Source organism: Dendrobates tinctorius, unplaced genomic scaffold (assembly GCF_039654945.1).
Source record: "Dendrobates tinctorius isolate UK_male_01 unplaced genomic scaffold, ASM3965494v1 ptg000310l, whole genome shotgun sequence".
Classification (NCBI taxonomy): domain Eukaryota; kingdom Metazoa; phylum Chordata; class Amphibia; order Anura; family Dendrobatidae; genus Dendrobates; species Dendrobates tinctorius.
Genome location: NW_027361977.1, coordinates 2,808,980 through 2,833,906, shown reverse-complemented (window position 1 = coordinate 2,833,906; position 24,927 = coordinate 2,808,980). Strand labels below are relative to the sequence as shown.

Below are 24,927 nucleotides of genomic sequence, written 5' to 3'. Positions count from 1 at the left end.
AACGTGTGTTTATTATGCAGGTGTGATTGCTGGCTTTGCTATAAAAGAGTCACAGGTGTTGCAATCAGTGTTGGTGATAGTGTTCATTTCAACCATCCTTGGTGGAGGAAGGAGCTGGAGAGCATTCCTTGCAGCACTTTCTTAGCCTGGTGTGAATGGAGTCATATGGGATTTCCTTGTAGCTCTGACAGAGCTTGGTGGCAGCATTTCAGGAGGAGAGCTGCATGTTGGTGTGGACTCTGTTGCCAGGAGCAAGTGCAACAGAGAAAAGCTAAGTGGTGTCTCCCTGTTTGTCTTTTTTCCTTAGTGTGTATTAGTACAGCGGTGGGGCCAGTGCCTGCGCCACCCAGTACCCTAGAAAGGGATAGGTGTAGGGTGTGCTAGGGCGACAGGTTCCTGATCGGCGCCCGGTGTGGAACCGGCATAGGGAACGTTAGGAGCGTTAGGGACACTGACTCAGGGGAGTGCAGGAGGTCTCCACGTTCTCTTTCCCTATCGCAGGGCCCACCATTGTAACCGTTTCCCTTCTCTTTGTTTTGTCATTTTAGTTACCGGCCTCCGAGCCGTGTCACACAGGACAGTATCACATGCCACATGACATTTTCACCAACCATAACCAAATTTTTTGCTGAGCCATGGACCCAGTTCAGACCTTTGCCCAAATGCTGCAGACCCTTACTGATGAGATTAGGGGCTGCGCGGTGAATTGGTGCAGCAGCTGCAGCAGTTGGTGGGCTTTGGGTGCTTGGTTCAGAGACAGGCTCAGCCAGAACCCAAGATATCCCTCCCTGACAGATTTTCTGGAGGGAGAGATCAATTCTTGGTGTTTGAACAAGCCTGTAAATTTTATTTCAGGCTGCGCCCTCGTTCATCAGGGAGTGAAGAGCAACGGGTGGGAATCATTATGTCCCTTCTTAAGGGGGATCCCCAATCCTGGGCCTTCTCCCTGCCGGACGATTCACCATCATTAAAGTCCATGGACGAGTTTTTTGCGGCTTTGGCGCTAGTGTATGGGGATCCTGATGGCGTTGGCCTTTTGGAGTCCCGACTCCGTAGGTGTAAACAGGGAGCCCAGGTTGCTGAGGAGTACTGCTCAGAGTTTAGGAGGTGGGCCACTAGCACTCAGTGGAATGACCCTGCACTTGGGAGTCAATTTGTGCAGGGTTTGTCTCCAAAGTTGCAGGATACTCTGGTGCAGTATGCCGCCCCCAGGTCGCTGGAGGCCGCCATGTCCCTTGCCATCCGGGTGGATAGACGCCTTAGGGAGAGACATACACAAAATGTGCCCCCTGTAGTCCTCGCTAGGGAGGAGGACCCACCAGTGCGGACGGAGGAACCCAGACTTCCCAGTGTTGTTAATACAAAAAGGGGGTGTCTGCGGCTCGTCGTGCTGGGGGGTATGCTTTTCTTGTGGGAAGCCGGGCCATTTTATGAGAGCCTGCCCAGTTCATGCCGAGTCTCCAGGCGAACCTATGCAAGTAGGAGAAGCTAGTTTGTGTATGGAGCTGCCTACAGTTCGGGGAGTGGTGTTGGCATGTTTGTACTGTGGGCAGACTGGTCATGTCCTGAAGGCTTGCCCATTGCGCGCCAAATTATCTGTGCCATCCGAGAAGCTGCATTCCCCTGGTTGCTCCAAGTGAGGCGACCAGGGAGTATACATTTCCTCCATTTTGCCCTCCCAAAGTACCATGTCAACAGAGGTCTTGGCTGGCGGGGTACTGGAGGTGATACCGGTGTTTGTGGACAGCGGAGCAGGAGTCAGTCTGGTGGATGATCGCTTTGTCCAGACTCGTGGTCTGAGGTGTAGGACACTAGCTCAGCCTATAAGCGTCCGGGCCATAAACTCTGTTCCACTGAGCCAGGGGAGCTTGACCAAGGTCGTAGAGAATATCCATCTGCATATAGGACATCATGAGGAGTCCTTGTCATGCTACGTTTTGGAGGGATTCCTGGTACCTATTGTTTTAGGCTTCCCTTGGCTGAAGAGACACAACCCGGTAATAGATTGGCGGGTGAGGGAAGTAGTCAGCTGGGGGCACTCGTGTCAGGACTTCTGCCTAGGAACTATTGTCTCTGCCGTCTCTCTTCAACGGACCCCTTCTTCTGCGGTGAGGGCAACAGATGTGCTGCAGGAGAGTGGGGGCAAGTCTCAACCCTCGCCATTAGCCAACCCTGGGAGGCGCAGACCTCGTGGTGGAAAGGGTTGGAGGGTGGTGTATCCCATGGTGAGGTGCGGTGGTGACACAGGGGGATGCCTCTGTTGTCAAGCCCAGAGAGAGTTCTCCTTGTGGTGACAAACGAACGAGTGGCAATAAACGCTCAGGTCCGGACCTGTGTGTGAAGGAGCGTGTATGGGTGGCCACCAAAAAACATCCAGTGGAAGTGTGTTGTGGAGTCTTACCAGCTCATGCCAAACATTCACATACACAACCCGTTCCCCAGGTCAGAGCTTCGGAGATGTGTGTTGCCTCCAGAACATACGTTGCCAGTACCAGCGGGCTCGTTTCTCATCAACCTGACATGCAGGTAGTTGTGGGGGTGAACTCTGGGTCTGGGCGTCCCCGCTGTAGGTGGTTCCCAGATGGGGAGCGGTTTTGAGGGTCCAGAGGTCCCTCATTAAGGGGAGGGTACTGTCATGATCCATGCTGGATCAGGACAGATAAAATGCACAAGTAACTTTTTTTTTCCTTTAGCTGTGTGCTAAAGTTTGGTTTTTGCACCTGGTGGCCATTAAGATTATTGCACTGTGGTGTTGTTTGTTCTAAGTTTGCCCAGGTGGTGGTGAGCATCATTGCACTCTAGTTTCTTTAGTTAAGTGCACATGTTTATTATGCAGGTGTGATTGCTGGCTCTGCTATAAAAGAGTCACAGGTGTTGCAATCAGTGTTGGTGATAGTGTTCATTTCAACCATCCTTGGTGGAGGAAGGAGCTGGAGAGCGTTCCTTGCAGCACTGTCTTAGCCTGGTGTGAATGGAGTCATATGGGATTTCCTTGTAGCTCTGACAGAGCTTGGTGGCAGCGTTTCAGGAGGAGAGCTGCATGCTGGTGTGGACTCTGTTGCCAGGAGCAAGTGCAACAGAGTAAAGCTAAGTGGTGTCTCCCTGTTTGTCTTTTTTCCTTAGTGTGTATTAGTACAGCGGTGGGGCCAGTGCCTGCGCCACCCAGTTCCCTAGCAAGGGATAGGTGTAGGGTGTGCTAGGGCGACAGGTTCCTGATCGGCGCCCGGTGTGGAACCGGCATAGGGAAGGTTAGGAGCGTTAGGGACACTGACTCAGGGGAGTGCAGGAGGTCTCCACGTCCCCTTTCCCTATCGCAGGGCCCACCGTTGTAACCGTTTCCCTTCCCTTTGTCTTGTTGTTTTAGTTACCGGCCTGCGAGCCGTGTCACACAGGACAGTATCACGTGCCGCGTCCTGTTGTTCTAGTTACCGGCCTGCTGAACATGTCACACAGGACGGGTCATGTGACAGGTGAATAACGTTTATAGGTGAATGATACGTGACTCCACCTGTGGTTTCTGATCAGATTGACCAGCGCTGCAGTGTCGCTTCTCTGGGACATATGTTGTGGTGCCGCTAAGATGTAAAAGCCCTGCACAGGTAGACCCGTAGTCGCAGGGCAGATGAAAGAGTTGGTAGATGGTGTGCAGTGCAGGATGTAGCAGAGCAGTGCGACAGGCGCAGGAAAAGGTGACAGACACAGTCGTGCAGTTCCTTTACCTGCACTTGGTAAGTGCCGTCCATGACCAAGAGTACAGATGGAGAATGAATTGGTCAGCCTGGAAGCAAATTATGAATTCTCTCTCTGCAGATAGGTAGTGTGGCCTCCGTTCTAGCGCTTATCTGAGGTACTCGCAGTACTGAGTTCACTGAAGTTCCCCCTGTTGACTCTCTTTTGGAACTTTTTCGCATGGCCGGCAGCCGTAGCCTTTTCCTTCTAGCTCACACAAGTTGCTGCTGGGGCCTCCGAGCCTTAGTTGGGAACAGAGCATTTACAGCTGCTACTTCCTCCGGTTTCTGCTGCAGGACCGTCAGTGTCCCTACAAACTCGGAGACCGGAATCCGGACCATGCACTCCAGCTAGGAGTGAGCCTTAACTCTGCTCATCCTTCAGCTCCCCTTCTCACGTCCACACACTCTCCCTTCCCTTCACAGACTGCCCTAACTTCCCTCCTCCCGACCACAGAGAGCAGCTCCTCAGCAGTCAGGTTCAGAGCTCTCCCTGCTGGCCTGGAGTGGGAACTGTGTTGTGTGTTGGTTTAACTGCTAGAGGGATCCTTCGTTGTTCCCAAGCATGACATCACACTCCCTAGTAGGAAGGTAATGCCACTGTGGCGACCGTACTCCTGGGGGCGCCACAAGTGCACTGATGCCCAGCCACTGGTAGATGATTCTGCTGGTACATTGACCCAGACCACTACATTCACCTCGCACTCTGCACAGCCAGAATCTGACCCTGATGAAACTCAGGTTCCCCTTCCCGCATACTATACCACCTTACACGGTGACAAAGAGGAAGGTGCAGATGAAAGTGCAGGTTCCTTGAGCAGGTGGGGGGGCATACTCATGGGCGATGGCACTGGCACAGGGCCCCTCATAGTATGCAAAAGTGTATCTGTCGGTGGGAGGGCCCACGGGCCCACCCGCTGTCAGACACACCGCCATACTATGAGGGGCCCTGTGCCAGTGCCGTTGCCAACGAGTGGGCAGCCCCTGCTTGCTCAGGATCACAGCACTTGCAAAGTTGAAATACTTACCTCTCCCTGCTCCACCGCCGTGACGTCTTCCACGTTTCCTGACAGTGACATTCTGATCAGAGAGCGCGATGACATCACGTCTGTACGCCCTCTGCCTAAACAGTCCAAGTGCAGAGAGATGGAAGATGGGGACGTTTAGGAGTCCAGACTAGTACAGGGATTCCCTAGCGAGGAGACTTATTTAATTGTTTTCATTGTTGGGACAGCAATTTTTGGGGAGCACTATACTCTGGAGAATGATATATGGGGCCCACCATACACTGGAGCATTCCAAAGGTGGACATCAGACACTGGAGCAGCATTTACAGGGCCCATTATACACTGGAGCATTAGAAATGGGGCCCATTATATATGGAGCATTATTTGGGCCCATAAGACAGTGGAGCTTCATCCATGGGGACCAACATATACTGTAGCATTATGTGGAGCTCATCATATACTGTATCGAACATTATATGGAACCAATGATTCTGTATGGAGAAATATATGGGCCTCATTACTCTGTATAGCGCACTATGCGGTGGCCATAATACTGTATGGAGTAATATACTGTCCGTTTTTGGAGGTATTGGACAATTTAAAATGGATATCAGTCATGTGATGTAAAATGTGAAGTATTTTTCATTGTACTATACCGCTATTTCTCTGCCGTATCAGAGGATCATGAATTGTGGCATGTGTTAAAGGAGCCCATTGACATTCTTTGGCCCGGGGCCCATGAAAATCTGGAGCCAGCCCTACCCCCCCACAACTTTAGCCAAATAACCCCCAGTTTTCAGTGGCTAATTATTATTATAAAGTAAATTAAGGTTGACAAGCTTAAGTAATAAGAATTGATGTTTTTGGCATTAAAATGGGCACTGTAAGTGTTTCCTGTCCTCCACTCACTGCCGACTTTTCTTCCCCATTGACTTGCACTGGGTTTCGTGTTTCAGTCGGCCTTCGACTTTTCACGATAATCGGACGATTGCGTTCAACCCGACTTTTGCGAAAATCGGGTGTCATGAAACCCGACTCGACCTGAAAAAAGGCAAAGTCGCTCATCTCGAATAGTTACCAAAGTAATTGTTTCTTGGTAAACCCCCCAAAGAAGAAGCTACACACGAAACGCACGTCGGGGACCAGCACTGCCTAGTTAAGGTCATATTCTCCTCACCTATTCTTATATCACTGTTTCTATTGTTGGCTGCTATGTGTGTTAAGTATATTATGCCCTGGTATGGGCACTTTGCCTTGCTTTTTCACTAATCTATGGTAACAATTACTATAGGGGTTTTGCCCCTGACTGCACATTACATACTTTCTGTTACCTTTTATATACTAACATCATGGGCGCTTATGCTTAGCTGTGGTAAGGTTTTTTGAGATTTTTAGTCTCTACCCAAATGACTCTTGTTATATGCCATGTTCGGATAGGCTGCTCTTGCGGCTATCTGTTTGATGTTTTCATTATATTATGTTGTGGCAACTGTTCTTCTGGGGATTCTACCATGACTTGATATTATAAGATTACTTGTTACCATTTCTTCTGACCTCAGTTAAGCTATCTATAGGGTGAGTCCAGATTTATATGATACATCTGACATATATTGATAGGTCAAATTAAATTTGTGGATTATATATGGGTTTATGTACCTGGCAGGCAGTTTGTCACTGGATGTGTATCTTGATTTTTAATCTTTTTTTAAAGGTATTTCAATTTTATGGCTTTTTGCTCCCATGTTCTCATTGGAATTTGATTTTATTTGGGAAGTACCATTGGTCTAGGCCATTTTTTTTGTAGGTTTTATCGGTAATGTGTTTTTTCATAACCCATGATGGCACCCTCATATTCACTCCCTATTTAATCACTCTTTTTGGCCTGGTGAGTCCTCGTTTTAGTTATTCACTCCCTTTGGATTTTGGTGGTTAAGAATGTATAAGAATATACTGTACATATATGATTTGTGTGTACACTAACCTGATAGTTTCCTCTTGTGCTCTATAAATCAACTGGAGTGTAGAGAGGAGATGCCCTTTTTATCTTGAAGTTTTCTTGTCCTTGAAGGGCAGATCCCTCTCTCTCGTGATGCCGTCATGGGTTACGAAAAAACACATTACTGGTAAGTAATATTTGTGTATTAGCGCCAAATTAATGTGCTACTTCTGTGTTTTGTATCCAGTGGATAATTTCTCTGGGATTATCAGTATCAGACACTCTATAACTCCTTTTTTATAAGAAGATTTTTGGTATATTTGGTATTTTTATAAATATTAATAAAAGTTATTTTTTAAGGGGTTCTTTTCTCCATTTTGGTTTTCCAGGTTAATCTAATTCAATGTTTCAAGTAGATCTTACAGATGATCATTATTTATTGTATTGCCTGGGCCACCAGGATGTTTGGTGATTTTATATTCCTGAATGTCTATTTTCTTCATTAAATTTTTTTTTTGTAAGTTACGTCTTCATTGTGACGGACATGGTCCCTCTATATTCCAAGTGAATCTTAGTTCTTCCCTACCATTAACCCCTTTCTGCCATTAGACGTACTATCCCGTCCATGTGTCCTGGGACTTAATTCCCAAGGATGGGATAGTACGTCATAGAGATCAGTGGCCTGGTGTCAGCTGATTATCACAGCTGACACCCGGTACTATGTGTCAGGGGCATTCACGGACCTCCCCCGCTACATTAACCCCTGGCACACTGCAATAAAACATAATCGCACTGTACCAGGGGCATTGGAGAAGCGCGCACGAAGGGGGCTCCCTCCATGCTTCCCTGCAACCCCTGGAGCAGCGCGATGTGCTGTGTCGCTTCGAGGGTCTCCTCTCTGCAGGCCCCCCGGATCCAATATGACCTCGCGGGCCTTTGGGGAGAGAGGCGGCTTCCATTGTGTCTGCTGAGAGCAAGCACGAGGAAGCCTGCGGCAGCGCCTGTCAGATCGCTGATCTGACACAGCGCTGTGTCAAGTGTCAGATCAGCGATCTGACACCTTATAGTGATGTCCCCCCCTGCGACAAAATAATAAAGTAAAAAAAAAAAAAAACAACAAGTGTAAAAATAATTTATAAAAAATCCCCAAATAAATTAAAAAAAATTCCACAATAAATTCTTTTTTTTGTAAATAAAAAAAATCAATAAAAATGCACATATTTAGTATCGCCGCATTCGTAACGACCCACCCTATAAAACTGTCCCACTAGTTATCCCCTTTAGTTAACCACTTAAAAAAAAGCAAAAAACAATGCTTTATCATCATACTGCCGATCAAAAAGTGCAATAACGCACAATCAAAAAGATGGATATAACTAACCATGGTACTGCTGAAAACATCATCTTGTCCCGCAAAAAATGAGCTGCCACACAGCGTCATCAGCAAAAAAATGAAAAAGTTATAGCTCGCAGAATAAAGCGATGCAAAAATAATTATTTTTATATAAAATTGTTTTCATTGCATAAAAGCGCCAAAGCATAAAAAAAGATATAAATGGGGTATCGCTATAATCATACTGACCCGAAGAATAAAACCTCTGTATCAATTTTACCACACGCAGAACGGTGTAAACGCACCCCCCAAAAGAAATTCTTGAAATGCTGGTTTTTGTTAATTCTGCATCCCAAAAATCGGAATAAAAAGTGATCAAAAAATGTCACGTGCCCGAAAATGGTACCAATAAAAACGTCAACTTGTCCCGCAAAAAAATAAGACCTCACATGACTCGGTGGGTCAAAATATGGAAAAATTATAGCTCTCAAAATGTGGTGATGCAAAAACTATTTTTACAATAAAAAGCGTCTTTTAGTGTGCGGCAGCTGACAAACATAAAAACCCGCCATAAATAGTAAATCAAACCCCCCTTTATCATCCCCTTAGTTAGGGAAAAATAATAAAATTAAAAAAAATGTATTTATTTCCATTTTCCCATTAGGCTTAGGGCTAGGGTTAGGGCTAGGGTAAGGCTGTGCGCACACGATGCGGATTCTACTGCAAATTTTTCTGCGCAGATGTGGCTAAATCCACAGGTCAAATGACCTGCGTTTTACCGGCGGATTAAGTGCGGATTAGCCTGCGGTATTCCCCTGTGTTTTGACACCTGGTAGTGGAGCAGGTGTCAAACCGCTGCGGATATCGCACAAAGAAGTGACATGCTGCGGATTTAAAACCGCAGCAAATCCGAATGGAAAAATCCGCAGCATGTGCACTGCATTTTTCCTGAGATTAGGCTTAGGGGTGTGTTGGGGTTAGGGTTGAAGTTAGAATTGGGGGGTTTCCACTGTTTGGGCACATCAGGGGCTCTCCAAATGCAACATGGCGTCTGATCTCAATTCCAGCCAATTCTGCGTTCAAAAAGTCAAACGGTGCTCCTTCCCATGCGCCCAAACAGTGGTTTAACCCCACATATGGGGTATCAGCCTACTCAGGACAAATTGCACAACAAATTTTGGGGTCCAATTTGTCCTGTTACCCTTGGGAAAATAAAAAATTGGGGGCAAAAATATCATTTTTGAGGAAAAAAATGATTTTTTTATTTTCACACTCGGGCATTATTAACTTCTGTGAAGCACTTGGGGGTTCAAAGTGCTCACCACACATCTAGATAAGTTCCTTGGGTTGTCTAGTTTCCAAAATGGGGTCACTTGTGGGGGGTTTCCACAATTTAGGCCATCAGGGGCTCTCCAAAGGCAACATGACACCCGCAGTCCATTCCATCAGTCTGCATTCCAAAATGTCACTACTTCCCTTCCGAGCCCCGACGTGTGCCCATACAGTAGTTTTCTCCCACATATGGGGTATCAGCGTATTCAGGACAAATTGGACAACAACTTTTGGGGTCCAATTTCTCCTGTTACCCTTGGTAAAATAAAAAGTTCTAAAAAATATCATGTTTGTGGAAAAAATATGATTTTTTTATTTTCATGCCCGGGCGTTATAAACTTCTGTGAAGCACTTGGGAGTTGAAAGTTCTCACCACACATCTAGATAAGTTCCTTGGGGTGTATAGTTTCCAAAATGGTGTAATTTGTGGGTGGTTTTCACTGTTTTGGCACATCAGGGGCTTTCCAAATGCGACATGGCGTCCGATCTCAATTCCAGCCAAAAAAGTCAAATGGCGCTGCTTCCCTTCTGAGCTCTGCCATGCGCCAAAATAGTCTTTTACACCCACATATGGGGTGTCAGCGTACTCAGGACAAATTGCACAATAACTTTTGGGGTCCTGTTACCTTTGGGAAAATAAAAATTGGGGGTGAAAAGATCCTTTTTGTTCAAAAAATATGATTTTTAATTGCACGGCTGTACGTTATAAACTTCTGTGAAGCCCTTGGGGGTACAAAGTTCTCACCACACATCTAGATAAGTTCCTTGGGGGGGTCTAGTTTCCAAAATGGGGTCACTTGTGGGGGGTTTCCACTGTTTAGGCACATAAGGGGCTCTCCAAACTTGACATGGCGTCTGATCTGAATTCCAGCCAATTTTGCAGTGAAAAAGTCAAACGGCGCTCCTTCCCTTCTGAGCTCTGCCATGCACTGAAACAGTGGTTCCTCCCCACATATTAGGTATCAGCGTACTCAGAACAAATTGCACAATAACTTTTGCAGTCCAATTTCTCCTGTTACCCTTGGTAAAATAAAAAAAATACGACCCGAAGTAATTTTTTAGTGAAAAAAAGTTAAATGTTCATTTTTTTTAAACATTCAAAAAATTCCTGTGAAGCACCTGAAGGGTTAATAAACTTCTTGAATGTGATTTTGAGCACCTTGAGGGGTGCAGTTTTTAGAATGGTGTCACTTTTGGGTATTTTCTATCATATAGACCCCTCAAAGTGACTTCAAATGTTATGTGGTCCCTAAAAATAAAATGGTGTTGTAAAAATGAGAAATCGCTGGTCAACTTTTAACCCTTATAACTTCCTAACAAAAAAAATTTTGGTTCCCAAATTGTGCCGGTGTAAAGTAAACATGTGGGAAATGTTATTTATTAAGTTTTTTGTGTGCCATATCTCTGTGATTTAAGGGCATACAAGTTGGAAAATTACGAAATTTTCAAAATTTTCGCCAAATTTCCAATTTTTTCACAATTAAACGCAAGTTATATGAATGAAATTTTACCACTAACATGAAGTACAATATGTCAAAGAAAACAATGTCTGAATCACTGGGATCCATGGAAGCATTCCAGAGTTATGACCTCATAAAGGGACAGTGGTCAGAATTGTAAAAATTGTCCCGTCATTAACGTGCAAACGACCCTTGGGGGTAAAGGGGTTAAGGTATAGTTCTTCCTCGATTATAGTGAAAATGCAAATCCTTTATTCACTCAATCCATACAAGTGAGGTTATAAGCCAGCATAAAATAACAAGGCTTGAACGCAAGCCTTGTTATTTTATGCTGGCTTTTAACCTCACTTGTATGGATTAAATGAATAAAGGATTTGCATTTTCACTATATCGTGGAGCTGGACATTCATCTTTATTACTTTGGATCAGGCGCTTGGGCACAGCAGTCCCGTGCTCCGATGCTGGAATGCTATTTCTGGTGAGCTGGATTTATATGTTGGATTTATAGTTCTTCCTCGCTCCATTTCAGGCTGAAGACTTTGAATGCCTGCTAAGCTCAGGATTTTTCAGCTTGTGTCATTCTTAACATTCAGATAGACCTTTCCCAGGGTCTCTTCTTCCACGTGAATTCTTGGTTATTAAATTCATCAGCAGGTTAGGTGAGATTAAAGTCATGAAGGCTTTATGCCCTTCTGATCACGTTGATCTGACTAGCATTAACAAAGGTCTTAGAAGTCACTTTTCTTCAATGTGAGGATCTAACAGCAGCACTCCTATGTCATTATCTTCCTTTTAATTTTTGTGTTCTGATCTTGAGTCAGTGTTTGCATCTATGGGCCAAGTTTCTGTTTTGCTTTGCTTTGGCTATCCTTATCCAGGAGCACCACATTTCTAGGCCCTAGGTCTTGACTGTGTGTCATGGCAGGGCAAACTTGGGACCTCCATATTGACCATCTTGAATATATGGGATCTCCATCTGGTCTTGGACCCATTCAGTCCACTAATTTCATGCTGTTCAGAGACATCTCCCCTGTCTTTCAAGGTGCAATTTTTCTCTTAATTATTTCATCAGGTGAATCCCCATGGGGTGGCTCTCACTTATCACTTTCCATCACCGAGACAGAGAAGTATTGCATCTGGCACCCTCCTTTCACCATAACATGTTCTCTACCTTCCACCTTAATGAGGACATTTCTCTCCTTCCTTATGCGCTTCTCCTCTCATCTTCCTGAGAATTTCTTAATCAATCTGATTTGTTCAGAGCTGTGCAGCTCTACCTGTTTCTTTCTGGTCTGTTCAGATGTTTGGATGCCCTGTTTGTCATTTTGGCAGGCCCTTGAATAGATCAGACTAAGCCAGGGTGCCCACAGACTGAGTATGTCTCACTCACCCAAGTGGTAAGAGCTTCCTTGATTGTACACCTGCAGTCATCTGTTCTTCAGCTCTGTAAAGCTGCTACTTAGTCTTCAGTCCACATGTTTGCAAAGCTCTTGTCTTTGTGTCGGTATATACAAGTCATGGCAGAAGGGTTCTGCAATCATAAGTCACTCTGGTGGTAGCCTGAGGCATTGCTACTCCTCCTTCTCTAATATAATTAGTTTTCCACTAGTTTTGACTGATTTGGGATTGTGCCATGGTTTCCTGTGTCCTTCAATGAAGCATCCAAGAAAAGAGGATTTTTGGTACTCACCGTAATCTGTATAAGAAATCTGTATACGTAGGAAAGTACTTTATGGATATCATACTGCTTGTGGGGTTGGGGCCATTGATGGCATCATACTGTGTGTTTTGAAATGTGTTTAGGGATCATACTGTGTGTGTCATGCAATATAGTGTGGTGAAATCATGCTGAGTGGGGGAATGTACTGTGGGGACATCATACTTTGTGCAAGAAATTGTACAATGGGGATATCATAACTTATGTGGGGGAATGTATTGTGGGTAGCATTATAGTGTGTGTTGGGGGAATTTACAGAGGGGGCATTATACTGTGAGTGGTGAAATGTACAAGTGGGTGTCATTATACTTTGTGAGAGGTAATTTACTGTGGGAAAATCATAGTGTATGTGGGTTATGTACCGTAAGGAATATTATACTGTGTGTGGCTGGCCATGAAAGCGGTACCATACTGTTTGGAAAGATTAATGGATCTCACTAGAAGCAATATTTTGTGTAAGCACATATAAAAGACTTTGAGAGATTAGGGTACTGGCATAGTATAAAATAGAAATTGCCACAGCAAACTATGATAGCCACACTGCATGTCCCTCTTTCCTGTCTTTCAATGTTGGAAGGTATTGTACAACAGTGATACAGGACATAGTATGTTATACATTTTATTCTTTGCTTCCTCCATTGCTAGAATTTATTATTTGAAGTAGAGATGCTATCCAGCAGCCACATAAAAGCCTGGCAACAGAAATAATCACAAGTCCTAGAATTTGTTCTATAGCAAATATGTTTGTTTCTCAAGGTTGGATCTCGTTCCTGGCAGAAGCAATGAAATCTCCTTATGTCATTCAGACATCGCACGCTGCCAGGGCACTGGCTAATTTGGACCGGGATACAGTTAATGAAAAATATCTTGATGGAGTTTATGTGCTTCACCCACAACACAGAACTAGGTAAGAAGGTGTATGATGGTGTGATATACAGAGGTCCAGGTAAGATGTGGTGAATTTAGATATGCATCTGTGTGCAATATATTTGCCTCAATGTACAGTATATATTTACTCACTTTAGAAGAAGGCAACTTGTAATATGTGACAAATTCAGTAACACAGGCATGATCAATGGCATATGATAATCTAACATCCTTGTACAACATTATATATTTGTTTAAGACTTAGGATTAACCTTTAACATGACAGTACTGTTTAAGATCTATGTCGCCTACTTCTTCAAATCAGCATTGTCGTTGGTCTGTGGCATTAGTTACCACTTGGCATACAATATGTATGAACAGTTGTCTTCTGGATTATTTGGTTGTGTGTTGATATATGTGTATATACAGTTGTGGCCAAAAGTATTGACACCCCTGCAATTTTGTCAGATAATACTCAGTTTCTTCCTGAAAATGATTACAAACACAAATTCTTTGGTATTATTATCTTCATTTAATTTGTCTTAAATGAAAAAACACAAAAAGAATTGTCCTAAAGCCAAATTGGATATAATTCCACACCAAACATAAAAAAGAGGGTGGACAAAAGTATTGGCACTGTTTGAAAAGTCAAGTGATGCTTCTCTAATTTGTGTAACTAACAGCACCTGTAAGGCTAGTTTCACATTAGCGCTTTTGAGCACAGACACGGCCTGCGCACGGCCGCTGCTAAGCCCCACCCCCTGCTGCGCCTCCGCCGGTAGCTCCGCCTACCGGAGCATGACGCTGCATGCGTCCTGCATCCCCTATCTTTATCACTGGGGGCGCAGGCCGTGCGCAGTATGCATTTCGCGGCGCATGCGCCTTTTTGACGGTGCGCCGAGCGCAACCAAACTGCAGCAGGTTGCGTTTGGCGCAGGTTGGCGCACCATCAAAAGGATGCATGCGCCGCCAAACGCATACTGCGCATGGCCTGCGCCCCCAGTGATAAAGATAGGGGACCCAGGACGCATGCAGCGTCATGCGCCGGTAGGCGGAGCTTACCGGTGGAGGCGTAGCAGGGGGTGGGGCTTAGTAGCGGCCGTGCGCAGGCCGTCGCTGCGCTCAAAAGCGCTAATGTGAAACTAGCCTAACTTACCTGTGGCACCTAACAGGTGTTGGCAATAACTAAATCACACTTGCATCCAGTTGACATGGATTAAAGTTGACTCAACCTCTGTCCTGTGTCCTTGTGTGTACCACATTGAGCATGGAGAAAAGAAAGAAGACCAAAGAACTGTCTGAGGACTTGAGAAACTAAATTATGAGGAAGCATGAGCAATCTCAAGGCTACAAGTCCATCTCCAAAGACCTGAATGTTCCTGTGTCTACCGTGCGCAGTGTCATCAAGTAGTTTAAAGCCAATGGCACTGTGGCTAACCTCCCTATATGTGGACGGAAAAGAAAAATTGACAAGAGATTTCAACGCAAGATTGTGCGGATGTTGGATAAAGAACCTCGACTAACATCCAAGCAAGTTCAAGCTGCCCTGCAGTCTGAGGGTACAACAGTGTCAACCCGTACTATCCGTCGGCATCAGAATGAAAAGGGACTGTATGGTAGGAGACCCAGGAAGACCCCACTTCTTACCCCGAGACATAAAAGAAAACAGGCTGGAGTTTGCCAAAACTTACCTGAAAAAGCCTAAAATGTTTTGGAAGAATGCTCTCTGGTCAGATGAGACAAAAGTAGAGCTTTTTGGGCAAAGGCATCAACATAGAGTTTACAGGAGAAAAAAAGAGGCATTCAAAGAAAAAAACACGGTCCCTACAGTCAAATATGGTGGAGGTTCCCTGATGTTTTGGGGTTGCTTTGCTGCCTCTGGCACTGGACTGCTTGACCGTGTGCATGGCATTATGAAGTCTGAAGACTACCAACAAATTTTGCAGCATAATGTAGGGCCCAGTGTGAGAAAGCTGGGTCTCCTTCAGAGGTCATGGGTCTTCCAGCAGGACAATGACCCAAAACACACTTCAAAAAGCACTAGAAAACACTAGAAAATGGTTTAAGAGAAAGCACTGGAGACTTCTAAGGTGACCAGCAATGAGTCCAGACCTGAATCCCATAGAACACCTGTGGAGAGATCTAAAAATGTCAGTTTGGAGATGGCACCCTTCTAATATCAGGGACCTGGAGCAGTTTGCCAAAGAAGAATGGTCTAAAATTCCAGCAGAGCATTGTAAGAAACTCATTGATGGTTACCGGAAGCGGTTGGTCGCAGTTATTTTGGCTAAAGGTTGTGCAACCAAGTATTAGACTGAGGGTGCCAATACTTTTGTCCGGCCCATTTTTGGAGTTTTGTGTGAAATGATCAATGTTTTGCTTTTTGCTTCATTCTCTTTTGTGTTTTTTCATTTAAGACAAATTAAATGAAGATAATAATACCAAAGAATTTGTGTTTGCAATCATTTTCAGGAAGAAACTGAGTATTATCTGACAAAATTGCAGGGGTGTCAATACTTTTGGCCACAACTGTATACTCGCCTTATTTATGCTCATCACCATTTCTACAGTTTATGTTAATGCCTCAACATGGACATTTAGCCATACTGCTATATTTAGGTGTTTATATATTTAGAGAATATAAATAAAATTTGCGCTCAAAACTTCTTTATCAAGAGCCATGCTGCAGACTTACAGCAGGAGTCTGTACACGTGTTACAGAAGGGCAGAGAGACAGTAAGAAGCGTTGTGGTGAGCTTATCTGCCGGAGTGCAGCACCTGAAACACGTGACCTCCAGGAGAGTGGACAGAGGCGGAGCCAGATGCCGTGTGGCGGCGGTGACCGGCGGAGCCGGAGACTAGTCTGAACGTGCCAAAGTCAAGCCGGGTAGTCGATGAAATGCCAAAAGGGTGAGATGTAAGCATGGTCGAGACGTAGCAAAAAGGTCATGGAGCTGAAGATAACGGTGCAGTACAAACGGGGCAGACAGGAGGGAAATTAGAGTACCAAGCCGGAGGCCAGAGCTAGAAACAGACAATTAGCACAGAGTAACAAGGCAAAGCACAGAAGGAGAAAACAGACCGAGTCATACACAAGAAAGCAATCAGACTAAACAGTGTGCAAGCACACCAGGGGGTCAGACACACAGCCAAGACAGATGTATCTGTAGGATCCCCAGATGAAGGCTGGTAAATATAGCCCTCCCCAAACCAAAAGGAGGCTATACAAATTAGCACCAAGAGGACAGTGAAGGAACCCTGTCCTCAACCATGACAGTACCCCCCTCTTAACGGGGGGGCCACGGGACCCCAGGCTTCTCAGGATGCCTGGCATGAAAAGCCTGAACCAACCGATCGGCATGCACTGAATCAGCCAAGACCCACAACCGATCCTCTGGACCATACCCCTTCCAGTGCACCAAATAATGCAGATTCCGGCACATCTATTGAGAATCAATGATGCGCCCCACCTCATACTCCAGATGACCTTCCACCAACACAGGAGGAGTGACGGACGAGGAGTCCTCCTCGACCGCTCCCATTGGTTTCAAAAGGGACCTGTGAAAAATGTTGGATATTTTGAAGGAGGCGGGAAGCTGTAACCTATAGGTCACCGGGTTGACAACCTCAATAATTTTATATGGGCCAATGAACTTAGGACCCAGTTTGGCCAAGGGGACCTTAGGCTTATTATTGCGGGTGGATAACCACACCTTCTCGCCCACTAGGAACGTAGGACCCGACCCCCTCCTCTTATCTGCAAAAAAATGTATACCTTCCCTGGGCCTTGGTGATGTTTCGCTGAACCTCCACCCACAGGGCTTTTAAGCATAGCACAGTACCCTCCGCCCCGGGCAACCTGAATCCATGCGAGAAAACATCCCAAAATGCGGGTTAAACCCATACTTGACCAGGAAGGGATACATTCCCGTGGACTGACTCTCATGACCGTTGAAAGCAAACTCTTCCACGGGTAATGAATCACACCAGTCATCCTTTCTGGAAGATGCCAAACATCTCAGAATTTGCTACAAGGACTGGTTAGTGCGTTCGGTTTGCCCATTAGTCTCCGGATGATAGGCAGAGGAAAAACACAGTGATTCCCAACTTCTTACAAAAAAGCCCTCCAAAACTTGGCCACAAACTGCACACCTCTGTCAGATACAACATTCGAAGGCACACCATGTAGATGGACCACATGCAGCACAAACAACCTGGCCAAGGTTTTAGCAGACGGTAAAGCGGGCAGAGGTACAAAATGAGCCTGTTTGGAAAATCTATCCACTACCACCCACGCAACAGAGTTACCCCTGGCTGGAGGGAAATAAGTGATAAAATCCATGGACAAATGTGTCCATGGTCTATCAGGAATTGGAAAAGGCACCAATTCCCCGACCGGCCGCCAATGAGAATTTTTAGAACGGGCACAAACCCCACCTGCAGACACAAACCTTTTAATATCCGCAACCAAAGAGGGCCTCCAGAAAACCCTAACAATGGCCTCCCAGGTGGCCGAAATCCCAGGATGAGCACTCAATACAGACTCATGATACTCCTGCAGGAGTCTAAGATGGAATTGTTCTGGTACAAACAATCTCCCCACAGGTTTATTATTGGGAGCCAGAGCCTGGACCTCAAAAATTTCTCTCTCCAAATCAGACGAGGTTTCAGCCACCACCACACTGGGCTGAAGAATGGAGGACGGGGGTTCAGGAGTAGACACCAGATCAAAAATTCGGGACAATACATCTGCTTTAACATTCTTAGACCCTGGACGTAAGGTGATGGAAAATTAAAATCGAGGAAAAAAAACGACCACCGGGCCTGTCTGGGGTTCAGTCTTTTAGGAGACTCGATATAAGCTAAATTTTTGTGATCCGAGATCATGGTGACTGGATGAACAGCCCCCTCCAAAAAATGCCTCCATTCTTCAAAGGCCAACTTGACCTCCAGAAGCTCTCTATTACCCACATTGTAATTTCTCTTGGCAGAAGAGAACTTTCTGGAAAAGAAGGCACAAGGTTTAAGGTTGGTCAGAGTAGCAGGACCCTGAGACAACTCTGCCCCCACTCCCACCTCAGAAGTGTCGACCTCCACGATAAAAGGTCTAGACGGATCTGGCTGGACCAACACTGGGGCAGAAATAAAACACTTTTTTAAGGTCAGAAAAGAATTTTTCGCAGAAGTTGACCAATTCTTCACATCAGCCCCCTTGAGCATGAGATCAGTCAGGTGCTTAACCACCTGAGAAAAACCCTTAATAAACTTTCGATAGTAGTTTGCAAAGTCCAGAAAGTGTTGCAAACCCTTTAAATCATGAGGTTCGACCCAATCAGTAATAGTCTGGACTTTTTTCGGATTCATGCGAAATCCATCAAAAGAAATAATCAAACCCGAAAAAGACAATTCCTGTACAAAGAATGAACACTTCTCCAACTTAGCATACAAATGGTTTTCTCTAAGTCCAAGAAGAACAGTTCTCAGACAGTCAATCAGGTGAGTACACTAAGTTGTCATCAAGATAAATGACCACAAAACACCCAATCAGATCAGAAAAAATGTCATTACTAAAATTTTGAAAGACAGCAGGAGCGTTAGTCAGACCAAAGGGCATGACCAGGTTCTCAAACAGTCCTTCAGACGTGAGAAATGCAGTTTTCCACTCATCCCCTTCACGAACCCTTTGTTAGGCGTCAGGTTCCGGGCGCTGCACAGCGGGAATCCCGAGCCTTGCCATCGACGGTCTCCCATTACCCTCTGGCCGCAGTGGAGCCTGCTCAGCAGACTCCACGATCCCGGCATTCTGCCCACACCAGCATTGTGGGTTCGATTGCTGCTGCCACCTCTGGTCCAGTTATGGCAATGCAGCCTGGTCAGCAGCAAAAGACTCCGGAGTCTAAGTTCTTCCTTTGGTCCACTGAGCATGCTCATGAGACGATCTCCCATTGGGGATCGGGAGTCACATGCTTAGGTCCTTCTCCAGTTCTGATTGGTCCATCTGGGGGATCAGGAAGGTCCCGGAAGGGCACGGCTATAAAAGGTTCGCATGGCCGCCCCGCCATGCGCTATGATAGACTCTGAGGCTATAGTACTTAGTGTATGCATGATGATGGATAAATGAGCCTGGTGACTGACGCATTATAATTCCCCCTCCTTGGATATTACGCATGAGTTAGGGTTAGGAATTAGACTCAGCTCAATAGCTCAGACACTGTACAGCGCCCCAGTGTTATCATCATCTACCTTCAGCGCCTAGGGCGTCGACCAGTACTGGCTTCCTCGACACTGCTACCGCAGCGTCTGCCACAGTAACGCCGCGCGCCATGTGTGCGCTTTCCAGCACTGTTGTTAGGCTGGTTAGTGGCGTTCATCAGGGCGGACATTGCACCCGTCATAAGTAGCGGTTCACACTACCGTGACCTGTGACGTAAACAGGTTGCGGTTGTTCGCCGGCTGGCACGTGCTACGTGAAGCAACGGAGTTCGTGCCTGCTAGCACCGGGTCAGGGGTTACCTACCAGTGTCTGGCTTTTCTCCTACACGCCTTCCCCTCATAGTTTAGCAACAGTTGGTCACCTCTGCACGGTGGGCCCGGGCTGCGAACGCACCCTTTATATTATTTCATCTTTATTTATTTGGTGCATTCCGCCAGCCCGTAACATTATGATTGCGCCAGGGCCTGACTAACAATGATGGACAAGCAGTGCCTGCAGCGATATGTCCAGCAGCTGGAGGGCAGGTTGTCGGCTCTCGAGCGCTCAGCCTCAGCTGCGGACGTCATTGCAGTCGCCGTCCAGGTGGCAGCAGAGGCAGTCTCCCGCACCTCTACATCCATTCCCGTCCCAAAATTGTCCCGTCTCCCGTTACCGGACAAGTTCTCGGGCGACAGCGCCACTTGTAGGGGTTTCGTGAGCCAGTGCTCTATCCAGATTGAGTTACTGGCCACGCGATTCCCTTCAGAGCGGGCTAAGGTGGGGTTCATCATCTCCCTCCTGTCGGGCAGGGCTTTGGAATGGGCCACTCCACTGTGGGAGCGTGGTGACCCCGTGGTTCTGAGTGCTGCTCAGTTCCTGACCTCCTTAAAGCAGGTCTTCTTGGGGCCGCGGGTCACACACGACACCTCTCTCCAGTTGTTGGCACTAACACAGGGATCCCTCTCGGTCAGCCATTATGCCGTCCACTTCCGGCCACTGGCTTCCGAGCTGGAATGGCCTGATAAAGCACTCGTCCCTGTGTTCTGGAGAGGTTTGGTGGAGCATGCTAAAGATGCTCTTGCCACCAGGGAGGCTCCCGGTAGTCTGGAGGAGATGATTACCGTTTCCACCCACATAGATCTCCGTTTTATGGAGCGAGGGTTGGAGCATTCTCAGTCCAGACCGAGGGTTAGGTTGGCTCCCGCCTTCTGTAAACCCCTAGAACCCCCCCGCTCTGGGAGTCATGCCCCCGGAGGCCATGGAGGTGTCTCGCACAGGCTCCAAGTCGCACCCAGTGCGAATCTCAGCGCGCTGCTTCCAGTGTCGACAGCCTGGTCACCTGGCCAACAGGTGCCATCAGCGGTTGGGAAATCATCGCGTCTAGTGGTAGTCGGCAGAGGCCTACTAGACACTGGAACGTTCTCCTCCAAACTGTCCTTCCGAGGGACGTTAGAGAGCGGTGCTTCCACCTGGGGGGTAGAGGTCTGAATGGACTCCGGGGCAGAGGCAAACTTTATGTTCTTGGCCTTCGTCCAACGGCACACAATTCCCTTGGTGCCACTTCCTCACCCCGTGACCATCAGGGTGGTCAACGGTTCGACCTTACTGTTCCAAATTACACACCAGACAGCACCCCTTGAGCTCTCAATCTCGCTGTCCCACCATGAGACGTTGTCTCTGCTCATTATGCCCGAGGGCATCGACCAGGTTCCCTGGCTCCATTGCCATTCTCCTCATATAGAGTGGTCCTCGGGGAGAATACTGGGTTGGAGCAAGTCCTGTGAGGGTAGATGCATGAGGGACTGCGCTCACGTAGCCTCGACCGACGAGGTGCCTGCTAATCTCTCCGCACTCCCCAGACACTACCAGCAGCACGCAGACATGTTTTCTAAAAAATCTGCAGAGACTCTACCGCCCAATCATTTCTATGACTGTCCTATAGACCTTCTGCCAGGTGCGGAGCCTCCTCGAGGCCGCGTATATCCGCTGTCCCTCCCGGAGACGGTGGCCATGTCATAATACATCCGGGAGAACCTGGCAAGAGGGTTTATTAGGAAGTCGGTGTCACCATCGGGGGCAGGGTTCTTCTTCGTACAGAAGAAGAATGGAGAGCTGCACCCTTGCATTGATTACAGAGGTCTCAATGCCAAAATCGTCAAAAACAAATTTCCTCTTCCCCTGATCTCTGAGCTGTTCGACAGGTTGCGAGGGGCCCGGGTCTTCACGAAGCTAGATCTAAGGGGGCTTACAACTTGATCCACATACGTGAAGGGGACAAGTGGAAGACAGCCTTTAATACCAGGGATGGCCACTATGAGTATCTGGTTATGCCCTTCGGCCTCTGTAATGCACCAGCATGCTTTCCACCTCTGTGGTAATCTATCTGGATGACATCCTCATCTTCTCTACAGATATGGCATCTCACCGGAGAGGTGTCTGCAAGGTCTTCGACCGTTTGCTGGCGAATTCTCTCTTCGCCAAGTTGGAGAAGTGTCAATTTGAGCAGGAGTCTTTGCCGTTCCTGGGCTATATCATCGCGGCCCAGGGGTTGGCTATGGATTCTGTCAAATTGCAGGCGGTAATGGACTGGCAGGAGCCCCACTCTCTTAAAACGGTGCAGCGTTTTTTTGGGTTCGTTAATTACTACCGCCAGTTCATTCCCCACTTCTCCACACTGGTGGCTCCTTTGGTCGCCCTCACCAAAAAGGGAGCTATTCCTAAGGTTTGGTCGGAACAGGTCTCCGTGGCCTTCTCGTCTCTTAAGACCCATTTTGCTGGCACTCCTATCCTCCATCGTCCCGATGTGGATAAACCCTTTATCCTAGAGGTAGATGCCTCATCAGTTGGTGCAGGAGCAGTCCTTTTACTCAAGGTCAGAAGCATCCCTGCTTCTTTTTCTCCAAGACCTTCTCACCGGCAGAGAGAAACTACACCATTGGGGACAGAGAGCTGCTGGCAATAAAGTTGGCCTTTTCCGAGTGGAGACATCTCCTGGAGGGAGAATGGTTCCCCTTTCAGGTGTACACCGACCATAAAAACCTGGTGTACTTACAAACGGCCCAGCGGTTGAACTCTCGCCAAGCCAGGTGGTCTCTCTTCTTCTCCCACTTCCGCTTCACCTTGCACAATCTGTCCGGTGAGAAGAACGTCCGGGCTGATGCTCTCTCGCTCAGTGGTGTCAGCAGAGGAGGCTGAACCTCAGCTAATTGTCCCCTCTGAGAGTCTGAGGACCGTGGCTCCGGTTGCTCTTGAGTCAGTGCTGCCGGGCAAGACCTTTGTTCCTCCCCGCCTGCGGCCAGAGGTTCTCGCGTGGGCTCACGCATCCAGGGTGAGTGGTCACTTTGGTACTAGGCGGACCATGGAACTCTTGGCAAGGACTTATTTGTGGCCGCACATGGCTCGGGACATGAGAGAATACATTCAGGCATGCATCTCCTGTGCTCGGAACAGGTCCTCTAGGCCGGCTGGGTTACTGTACCCCTTGCCGGTGGCAGACAGACCCTGGGAGATGGTCGGCATGGATTTTGTGGTCAGCCTGCCCAAATCCAGTGGCAGCATGGTCATCTGGGTGGTCACCGATCATTTTTCTAAAATGGTGCATCTGGTGCCACTCACGCGGCTGCCTTCTGCCCGTGGTCTTGCCGTGCTGTTCATAAAGCACGCATTTCGTTTGCACGGTATGCCGGAAAAGATAGTTAGTGACCAGGTCCCCAATTTGCATCTCGGTTTTGGAGGGAGCTCTGCAGTCTGCTCAGCATTGAGCTAAATTTGTCCACCGCCTATCACCCCGAGACGGGTTGGTTGAGAGAGCTAACCAAACTGGTCACATACCTGCGACATTTTGTCTCGGCCAGGCAGGATTACTGGGCATCCTTACTACCGTGGGCAGAATTTGCTCTGAACAACGCGGTAGCTGACTCCACTGGTCAGACCCCATTCCTCCTTAATTATGGCCAGCATCCGCGCGTCCCCGTCCCGATGCCAGTGTCTTCCACTGATTCCAGGGTGGCAGACTGGGCAGTGGAGGCTCGTGACATTTGGGATCGCACTCAGGATGCCATCCGAGCCTCTAAGGAAAGAATGAGGGCGTCCGCCGATACGCATCAGAGTCCCGCTCCAACTTTTGTCCCTGGCGACTTGGTGTGGCTCTCTGCCCAAAATATCAGGCTGCGGGCCATGTCCACCAAGTTTGTGCCACGATACATTGGTCCCTTCAAGGTCCTGGAGCAGGTCAACCCTGTGGTCTGTCGCCTGGCTCTTCATCCCTACTTGGCCATTTCTGACACCTTTCACGTGTCCCTTCTTAAGCCTACTCACTTGTCCCGGTTTTCCGGGTCATCTGCCGGGACATCTGACCTGTCTTAGGATGAGTTCGAGGTCAATGCCATCGTGGGATGCAGGGTGGTGCATGGCAAAAAATTTTATTTGGTCGACTGGAAGGGTCATGGTCCTGAAGCTCAGACCTGGGAGCCAGTAGAGAATATCCACACCCCGCTCCTTATTGCGGCATTTGAGTGCAGCGAGGCTCAGAGGGGAGGGGGCCCTAGGAGGGGGGGTAATGTTAGCCTTCGGGTTCCAGGTGCTGCACAGCGGGAATCACTAGCCTTGCCACCGACGGTCTCCCATTCCCCTCCGGCCGCAGTGGAGCCTGCTCAGCAGACTCCATGATCCCGGCGTTCTGCCCACACCAGCATTGTGGGTTCGGTTGCTGCTGCCACCTCTGGTCCACTTATTGCAATGCAGCCTGGCCAGCAGCAAAAGACTCCAGAGTCTAAGTCCTTCCCTTGGTCCACTGAGCATGCTCATGAGACGATCTCCCATTGGGGATCGGGAGTCACATGCTCAGGTCCTTCTCCAGTTCTGATTGGTCCATCTGGAGGATCAGGAAGGTCCCAGAAGGGCACAGCTATAAAAGGTTCGCATGGCTGCCTCGCCAAGACTCTGAGGCTATAGTACTTAGTGTATGCATGATGATGGATGAAAGAGCCTGGTGACTGACGCATTATAATTCCCGCTCCTAGGATATTACACATGAGTTAGGGTTAGGAATTAGTCAGCTCAATAGTTCGGATACTGCACAGCACCGCAGTGTTATCCTCATCTACCTTCAGCGCCTAGGACATCGGCCACTACTGGCCTCCTCGACACTGCTACCGCAGCATCCGCCACAGTAACGCCGCACGCCGTGTGTGCGCTTTCCAGCACCATTGTTAGGCTGGTTAGTGGCGTCCGTCATGGCAGACATTGCACCCGTCATAAGCAGCGGTTCACACTACCATGACCTGTGATGTAAACAGGTTGCGTTTGTTCGCCAGCTGGAACATGCTACGTGAAGCAACGGAGTTCGTGCCTGC

General features: G+C 47.6%; 1 protein-coding gene across 8 annotated transcripts in view; it reads left to right on the top strand.

Annotated features, from left to right (window-relative positions):
* The window catches only part of SERAC1 (serine active site containing 1), a 1,540,408-nt gene that overhangs the window by 766,497 nt on the left and 748,984 nt on the right, over positions 1-24,927 (top strand). For all 8 annotated transcript variants that reach the window (XM_073561007.1, XM_073561005.1, XM_073561004.1 and 5 more), the window contains one exon: positions 13,270-13,420. In XM_073561007.1, the coding sequence (XP_073417108.1) occupies positions 13,270-13,420 (151 nt within the window). The remainder of the gene's footprint in view (positions 1-13,269; positions 13,421-24,927) is intronic.